At 56.2% G+C, this 9249-nt stretch overlaps 2 protein-coding genes across 2 annotated transcripts; one reads left to right on the forward strand and one right to left on the reverse strand.

The window, feature by feature from the left end:
• Nucleotides 1-260: 260 nt before the first annotated feature.
• Nucleotides 261-1228, forward strand: CGCA056_v000621 (37S ribosomal protein S26; the record flags this gene model as incomplete). The annotated part of the gene is made up of 2 exons (XM_037315882.1): nucleotides 261-462; nucleotides 606-1228. The coding sequence occupies 2 exons, from the start codon at nucleotides 261-263 to the stop codon at nucleotides 1226-1228; spliced, it is 825 nt and encodes a 274-aa protein (XP_037186022.1).
• A 1699-nt stretch (nucleotides 1229-2927) lies between these two features.
• On the reverse strand, nucleotides 2928-5550 carry pob1 (the record flags this gene model as incomplete). The annotated part of the gene is made up of 3 exons (XM_037315883.1): nucleotides 2928-5228; nucleotides 5282-5485; nucleotides 5548-5550. The coding sequence occupies 3 exons, from the start codon at nucleotides 5548-5550 to the stop codon at nucleotides 2928-2930; spliced, it is 2508 nt and encodes an 835-aa protein (XP_037186021.1).
• Nucleotides 5551-9249: the final 3699 nt, after the last annotated feature.

The following is a 9249-nucleotide window of genomic DNA, read 5'->3' on the forward strand; positions in this document are numbered from 1 at the left end:
CCATCACCAACAAGCAACCCCTCTTTCCCCATTGGCCGAACTACCCCCCTAAAGTGGGCAAAATGTACCCGCCCCGGCCCAGCGCACCGTTCACGCCTCAATCGTAAGGCCACCAAGCGCCAATTGCAGCGGCACGCACCACCACGAGCCGCCCAAAAAAAGTTCACCACCAAAAAGCGACTTGCACCAGACTTGGGAGAGACGTCGTGACGGGTCGAAACCAACGCGGCGGAACATCACCACCCACCACACACACAGCCATGTTCCGCTCAACATTAAGGATACCGCGCATGAGCGTGGCCGCGCGAGTGGTGCGCCAGCAGCGCTCAGTGCACTACGTGCCCCAGCTGAGGCACGACTTCAACGAGGGCGTCCCGGGGCTGCTCTCCGCCGACGGCTACGACATGGCTTGGACGCAGTACATGACGCTGATGATCGACAAGCTCAATGCTCTGACAGCAGGTTCGTCTCGTTCCTCCTCGCCTCGTTCGCCATGTACCAGCATGCAACGTACCTACCTACCCCGGAGCTCTGAACGGGGAATGACATGCCACACGCCAATTGAACCCTGGAGAAAGACTGAGGGCTAACGTTCACCCTCCCAGGAACCGACCTTGAGCCCCGCGACCCGAAGCAGATCATCCTCGCCACGGCCCGCGACCCCGACCAGGCCCCGATCTTCAACCACGCCTCCATGGCGCACAACACGCACTTCTTCTTCAAGCACCTCACTCCGGACCCGAAACCGATGCCACAGCCGCTGGCCGATTCGCTCCTCCGCTCCTTCTCTTCGATCGAGACGCTCCGCCGCGAGATGATCCTCACGGCCTCCGCCATGTTCGGCCCGGGCTTCGTCTGGCTCGTCAAGAACTCCCAGGACGAGTTCAAGGTCCTCACCACCTACCTCGCCGGCAGCCCGTACCCGGGCGCCCACTGGCGCGGCCAGAACGTCGACATGAACACCGTCGGCAACACCGGCACCGCCAGGCCCTACTTCGACAACGTCGTCAAGGCCCAGACGTCCGGCTCGAAGCCCCCCGGCGCCCTCGAGGCCCACCCCGTCCTGTGCCTGAGCACGTGGGAGCACACGTGGCTGCGAGACTACGGCCTCGGCGTCGGCGGCATCGGCGGCAAGAAGGCGTTCGCCGAGGCGTGGTGGGAGGTTATCGACTGGCAGGCCGTGCATGAGGCGGCCCATCTCACTAGCCGCCCTGCCATGAGGGCATGAAGTCGATGAAGGCGTTTTGTTGCATGGGAGAGGGTGGTGCACGGCAGTCAGGAATGAAGCTGAGATCCTGTGATACGGATCTCCCGCCTGGACATGCGCTGTGGCGGCGGTGGTGGTGATGTGGGAATTACAACAAAAAAGGAATTGTATGAATAGACATCCGCATATACAGATGAAGCCAAAATGTACTATGCTGTACTACTAAAGATCTCAACCCGTTGCTACCGCGCTCGTTGGCCTGACACAGGTGATTTAGTTGATGTTGACGCTGCGTCTGGGGGAAATTTCGACCGCAGAATTGCTGGCCCTTCCATGCACTGCTCGACCCAGATTGTACGGCGGCCAGGATACAAATTTCTCCAACCCTCACTTACGTCTAAACACCAGGCTACAAGCATAATTTCCCTCCTACTTCTAGTAAAGCCCACATGAAAGACATTGCAGATCTACAAAGTGGTATGGATTTACAGACTCAAGAGTATAGACGCTTAAGCAGTCTATCGATTACCGAGATGCTGCCAAAAGCTCGTTAAGGATAGAAATACTCTTGACGGATACACGACTTCAGCCACAGCCTTTCTTTTATTCGCAACTCGTTAAATTTGGCCAATGATTGGAGCTCTTGGAATGATCCATTCTTGAGTGATACCATTGAGAACAAAAAATCGACCTCGTCACTTGTGGGTATAGCATTTACCCCAACTACCTTGAAATTGCTGGCAACAACTTGTTCTTTTCAAAAACAAGAAAAGAAAAGAGAAACTTTACGGCCTAACTTATACCAGTCTCCGTTTACATTTATTGTCTTCGTGTTTCTCTAATACTTATTTCCAGGTTGATTGCTAAGTGCAAAGGAGGCAGGACTGCCTCAAACGATGTAGCTTCAATATCATGTCTCCGACATAGACCCCGAAGTTCTAAGCTGGGAAGGTTGGTCAAAGGCGACATGTAATCATTCGATTTATCCCTACAACGTACCACCCGGCACGTGATCTTTTAGTCACTTCGCAACATGAATCCACTTCACAAGTTGAGACCAAAAAGTCATGCATAACCAGACCCAGGCCTCATACGAAGCCCCTCACGGATCTCTTTCTCATTTTCGAGCTACAAAAGCTAGCTAGGTATCATAGGTGCCATCCCTAAACTTATATACAAAATCAAGGAGCGTCTTTTCGTTTCGTCGGAGAGTGTTGAGGGGCGTGTTTGTGTGTGATGTTTGTTGTATGCAAAGGTCGTGTGGTAGTATGAGGTCAAGGTTGGTAGAAAAGAGGAAAAAGATTAAGCCAGTAACCAAATCCCCGTTCCTATCCTTTCCCTCCCCCCCGTATTTTTGATTTCGTCAAAAATTCATCATCAACCCGGCGTCAGGTAAAGGGGGGAGGAGAATCTGAGCAAGGATATAACAAATGCCGCCTTCCAGAACTATGCAACGTAATGAAAAAGAGAGAAACAAGCAAACAAAAAAGCAGACGCGTAAACAAGAAGGTATCCTTTTTGAGCCACTGCAGACTTTGGTCCTGAGGCAGGGTGCGTGCTTGCTTTCTTTGAAGTGAAATAAGAAATGCAAACGCGGGTCATTATCCATCATTTTGTTTTGGGTGTTTTTGGTTCATTTTCGTTTTGTGTATGACTTTCGCCTCCCAGGAGATTGAAAGATTGCGGAAAGGAAATTAGTCGTGGGAGAGAGGAGGAAGATTTAGATCATGTTGCCGTTGACGCTGACCTCGAAACCATCACCCTTCTGTCTCATGGCCTTGGCAAGCATCAACTCGCGCATCCAGTCGATGCGCTCGTCACGGCTCTTGACGGCGAAGTGGTGGGTCTTGCCAGTGCCATTGGCACCCTCGGCAGGGACAGACGAGGTCGAGTTGGAGTGCTGGTGGGTGAACCCGTTCAGGGCGCTCTCGCGCTTACGCAGCTTGGCGGCGTTCTTGTCTTGGGGGATAAGCTGGAAGCTGAAGGCAGCGACGGGGTCGCTCTTCTCGCGCGAGTGAGAGGAGAAGTGGACTGCGCGGAAGGCGGCGGAGAGCTTGCTCTGCGAAGCCAGGCTGGAGCACGCAATGGCGTAGTCGTCGATGTCGACGTACTCAAGAGTGCGGTCGACGGTGCGCTCGTCCTTGTGAACAGCCAAACGGGTACCCTTAAGGGTGCAGAAGGTGTCATTCCATTCGTGACGAAGCATCTTTGTCTTGCGCTTCTTCATGGGGCCCTGGAAGGTGACACCATCACGCTGAGCCTCCTCCACGGCTTGCTTGACAGGAATGGCGCCCGCAAGGTGGGAGATGGGCGGGATGGCTTGCTCAAAGGGGTGGGTACGCCCAACGGGCGACCAGGGGTAATTGACGCGGGGAGGAGCTTGAAGAGGCTGAGTGCGGGTGGATGAACGGGGAGAACGAGGAGAATAGTGCATGGGAGAAGTACGAGCGATAGGAGTAGCATTGTTCTCGTCGAGGGCAGGGAGGACAGGGAACGAGGGACGTCGGGCAGAGGCGCGCGACTGCGTGCGGACGAGGGGCTGCTGCTTCTGCGTGCCTGCGCGATAGTTCATCTCAGGGGGGACGGACTGGGAGATGTCGCGAGCGACACGGTCCATGGGGATGGCAGTGACGGGGACGTCCATCTCGGAGAAGGGCGTGCCAAAGCGGTAAGGATTGACGGGGCTCTGCAAGTCAGGCGACATGGCTTCGGCTCGGTCCATGACATACGGGACGAAGCTTTGTTGCTGCTGCTGAGGAGACATCACTCTGTCGATTGGCTGAGTGACGGGCGGCACCGTGGACGCTCTGAGGTTGCTGGGACGGACAGGAGCCTGCTTGCCCGGGATGGACAGCTTCGGCAGCTTGCGAAGACCATCAGGCTGAGGCTTCATAGCAGGAGCGCCCATCTCAAAGGGGGGAGTAGGAGGGACGCTGTTGCTCTGGCGTCTCTGGAAGTCAAGGAACTGACGGACGTTATCCTGAGGATCCCTTGAGGTGACGTTTCGCAGAGTAGCCTCCTGTAGGTACTGCAACGGTGTGGCGTTGCCGGGACCCAGGACGTCAGAAGATGCGACGACTGACGGGCCCGAGTCTGAGATGGGTCGAAGAATCTCCTTGGGAGTCAAAGCTCTGGCGGTCTCTGGGTTGCCGGGGTTGCCAGTGATGACCACCGTCTCCTTCTCCATATCGACGAAGGGATGCTCCTTTCTGAACGCCGCGATGAGACGTTGCTGCTTTTTGAAACGGGAGCAGTCCTCTCCTTTCGGGCAGTGATGAGGCTTGGGAACCACTTGCTCGATGCCGACAATCGACACAGACTCCATGGGGGTGATGATGTCGTCGTGGGACGCCTTCTTTTGCCTCCTCCTGCTGCTCTTTCTTGGCTTGAGGCTGCACTCGTCTGTCTGACGCTCTGCCGCCCTGATCTCGCGGGCCTCCTTCTTGACTTCGCGGCTCGGTTCATCTTGAATGGGCGTCGGAGCGCGAGGAGAGCTCGGCCTGCTGTCGCGCAGAAGCTGGATTTGGTTCCACACTCTTGTCCTCATGCCAAATGACGGGATGTCCAACTCCTTAAGATCCTCAAACTTCAAAGTGATGAGGATGGGTCCGTTGATGTCGTTTTCCACGAAACGGCCAGCGACAGAGAGCTCAATGCCAGCATTAAGCATCGACTGCGCCACCATCTCAGGGGTCCACGAGACAAGCTCTCTCGACTGAAACTCTTCATAGGTAAATTGAAAAGGACCATTCTGTTGTCTTGGTACCGGCGGTGGCGGCAGCTTCGTGTATTTGAAATCGTCGAATGGTCGTGCTGTCTTCGGAGTGACAGGAGACAGAGTCAAGATGGCCTCGTCGAAATAGCTTTCCGCAGAAGAGCGAAACAGATGCGGTCCCGACGGTCCCTCGATCGGCTTGTCTAGTGACTGAATATCGGGGTACGCCACCCGACCCTGGCTTGACCTCGGTGTTGGGATTTCATCGTAAGACGAAAGAGTAGTAATACTGGGTTGACCACTCGACTGCGCGCAAATCAGCAACTGCAAAGTAATGGTCGCCGTGCGCGGTAACTTACCGAGTTGACACTTATGCGCGGAGAGTTGTCTTCAAGTTCGCTGAGCACTTCATCGTCCCATTCCATATCCATGAACTCGGTTGCTACTGAACTTGGCCTTTGAGGCTCGCTCTTCAGGCCAAAGAATGTGTCGCGCATGGGAACCTTCTCACGCATCTCGCGATGCAGGTGACGGTCACCCCTGGCGTATTCTTGTACATATCCCTGCGACAGGAGAGTCAGCATCATTGATACCAGAAGCCAAAGCCTGCAGCTAGAGTCCGTACCATTCTGTTGTTTATATGTGTGTAAGTGAGATCGCAAATGCGGAAAGTGGGGTGACAATGAGGCTTGAGCTGGCTGTAACCGGCTTGCGGCTTACAGCGCAGTGCAGCCTCTCCGGGGGCTTGTTTTGCTTTTCCGGCCGAGAAGGCGGGTAAAACAGCGCCGTTGCCGGCAGCTCTTTTGGTCTATGGGGAGGGGGAGAGATATTCCTGATGATGAAGCCTGTAGATAGTCGAGACGCACGCTTGGGACGACTCGGGTTTGGGAATCAAGATAGGAAAGCCAAATGAAGCCAGCAGCAGACAAAAAGGAAAAGAAACCAAAACCAAAGCAAAGCTGGATATGCTCGGATGGTATGCCACGGGTCGCAAAAGAGAAGAAGGAGGGGATGCTGCACAGGATGGGCGCCTACCGCGAGTTATGTATGTCTAGTGCGTCCATGAACAGGGGCCTGGTAAAGTTGGGCGGTAAATAGTTACCAGGGCTGGCAGAGGAGAGGGGAGGAAGAGGAGGAGAGAGACCCATGGTGGTTGAGGTCGGATCACACAGCCAGCAGCACCCTGCTACTGTAGCGCAACGCAACGCAACGCACGCACACACAACAATCCCCTAGGGAGGTAAGGTAGGTAGGTATTGACCCCCCTTGCCCATATGCAAGCTGGTTCTGGTGTGATTCGAGGGGCAGCACTCGCAGCCGGCGGCGATAGCGGCAGTGTCGACAGGCCAGGCACTCACCTGGGTGTCTGTCAGGTTGAGAAAGAATATAATAATAGCGCCCAGTGGCCCCAGTGGTTGCGTGGATCGGGTGGTCGAGCGGGCGACGGGCCCAGCCATGGACCCCATGGACCCCATGGCATGGCATGGCCTGGCATGGCGTACGAATACTTAGACGAGGATAGACGAGGGAGCAACGAAAGGGGGGCCCTTTTCGGGGCTGGGCGAACGAGACCGTCACCGGCGGGATGTCTTGGGGTGCGTATCCGTACTGCGCGGCCGTTGAGAGGTGAGAGGTGGTGAGGAGAAGAGGGAATTTGGCCAGGACCTGGTTCCCCGGCCAAAAGGGGGGTGTGAAGATGTGTGTGTGCCGGACGACATCCATGTGGACAACGGCGCACAACCGAGAAGCAAGCACTTGCACCTGCAGTTGCAGTGAAGCCGGAAGCAGTAGGAGCAGCAGGAGAAAGAAGCCATGCCATGCTTCCAGACGCACTCTCAGCACACACACGGCGCAGGCACGACGCAGCACAGCAGCCAGACCCAGACCCGACTGGGCAGGAACAGCAGGAAGAGCCGGCCGGCATGAGAGAAGGGGTGATGGTTGAAGAGAGAGAGGTAGGTAGAGATGCAGAGGACTGACTGTGTGGAACGAGTACAGATACTGCAGCTTGCGGTAGAGGAGAGGAGCACTGCGTAGAGCAGAGCAATGGAAAGAGTTGATGGGGATGGAGCTCAGAGGAGGAGACCGGGATGGAGGGTCGGGATGGGCGCGAAGCTACCCCCGTCCCTCGCTGCTGATTGGGCGGATGCGGGAAAACTCCCGTGCATAGCGCAGCCGACGGACATGAATGCGAAGCTGCGAGGCGGCGCTGGAGCTTCCCATTGGCCTAAATTCACATTGTGCTACTTTATTTGAGGAAGCGCTAACACGCCATTGGCTGAAAATAAGACAGAACACCACCTAACCAGTGACCCCCGTCCTGCCACCACGGGCTCTAAGCGCCCGCGTCCTGTCGAGAACCTCCAAGCGTCTGCCGCCGCCAGCCAGTCGCCGTCGCCTGACATCTGCCTTTAAGTGGGGGCCGGCCACAGCTGTGAGTGCACTGTTCATAGCTACACATCACTTCACAGTCAAGCAAAAGGTCCGTATGCCGCATCCACCACCTGCCACGCTAAGCTCGGCTCGCTCACTCACCTCACACCCTGGACCGGACCTTTTCTCTCGTCACTCACTCACTCTCATTCAATCGCTTCTTCCTCTTCTCACCTTGAAGCGACACACCCACCCCCGATGCCACGCTTTTGCTCCTCCTCCTCGTCCCCTCGTCTTCGTCCGCACTCTTCCTCCTGTACGCCCTCGACTCGCTGCTTCTTCTCTCTCTCTCGCCTTCACTCTCGGCTTCCCCACTCTGGACATCGAGTCAAAATCTACAGGCCCTGTCCATCACCTCTGCAATGTCACCCTTCGACCAGGGCCCACGGGCAGGATGAGCTTCCCCGGCACACACACTCTTGATGACCTCGCAGCAACTCCGTAGCGGAAGAACCAGCGCGCAGCAAGCAGCAAGCAACAGCTGCTTACCCGCCCTCCCGCTCGCCGCCATCCATCACCTAGTCCCTCTGCAGGGCTCCCTTTTCAGTCTCTAGGGAACCACCACCGCCGCCGCCGCGGCGCCCTACACCACACCATCCTCATCAACTAGCCAGCCAGTCTGTCACTGTCACTATCGCTCCCGTCATCACCATCCTTCATCTTATCAAGTCCTCCTTCCCCAGACCGACCTGGCGCACAGGCTTTGCATCTTGACACCTCAATGGGAATGGCATGCCATGGACATGTGGACCGGACCAGAACTTCGCGTCCATCCCGTGCCATCCCGCCATGCCAATGCCGTCAACGGCGCCGTCGCAAAGATGGCGCCGGGCCCCTTTGGCTGGGGAAATCAGAATCTAGACAATGACCTGCATCGCTTCTCGCAGCACTTGCGCCGTTTCCTTCCTTTCTTGCTGCCTTTCCGGAGGCGGAAGCAGCCAGAGACAGCCGGCCACTCGCTTGCTGACCGTCCACCGGCGGAAAGGCTAAAAAAGAAAGCCCTCAACCCCGGCTTCTGAGTTCTATCCAACGTTGCACCCCCGGCTCGCTACAGCCACCGCCGCAACCTCCGATCTCGACGAGTCTCGAATGCTCGTGGCCAGAGGCTAGATACCCCACCATCATAAACCGATTGCCCCTCACCAATCCCTTTCAGCCACTTGCTTTGCTCGTCGGGCCTCCATCGGTGAAATCCATCAAACTGAGACTCCTTTTCCGGCCGGGGGCGACGAGGCCAATGGCCTCTCAAGACGGCCTCTCTTCACGGAACGTTCAAGATGAGGCGAACTTTTGCTCGCACGTCTTCATAGGCGAGCCTTTGTTCGCGTAGGTACGAATAGTGCGATGGGACTATCCCGCATCACAATGGGTCCTGTCAAAAGCTTTCAACTCAGGCCGTTGGCCCTTCGCGATCCTCCTCCTCCACATGGCGTGTAACCGTCGGCGCTGCCCGTTGATCACGACTAGCCTCGCCCGCCTCGCCTTGCCCTCAGCTCGCTCGCAAATCAAACGTCCCTGTACTTGCTGCCCAATGGGCCCCCGCCGATAACGACAGCGTGACCAGATGAGCTTCTTTCAAGGCACATGACCTGCACGACTGGCTCACCGTCGTTACTGGGGAGATTTGACCGCAGCGAGAACGACTCTCTCACAAGATTGTAGACTGCCCTTGTCACCTTTTACCCACGTATGACTTCATATCCCATGGGATTTGCAGATGGCGGTCAAAATGTGACGAGAAGACATGGTTGATGCAGGAGCTGCATTTGACTCTTGCAGTCCGTATGCGTGCTCCCGATGCAAGCCCGCACAGCTTGATGCGGTGGAACGAATCTTCTTGGCCTTGTTTGCTGGATAGGACATCAGGTAAGCCACCGTGGAAGGGAGAGAAGGG

This window comes from Colletotrichum aenigma (assembly GCF_013390185.1).
Source record: "Colletotrichum aenigma strain Cg56 chromosome Unknown KSG_Cg56_contig01, whole genome shotgun sequence".
Classification (NCBI taxonomy): Eukaryota; Fungi; Ascomycota; class Sordariomycetes; order Glomerellales; family Glomerellaceae; genus Colletotrichum; species Colletotrichum aenigma.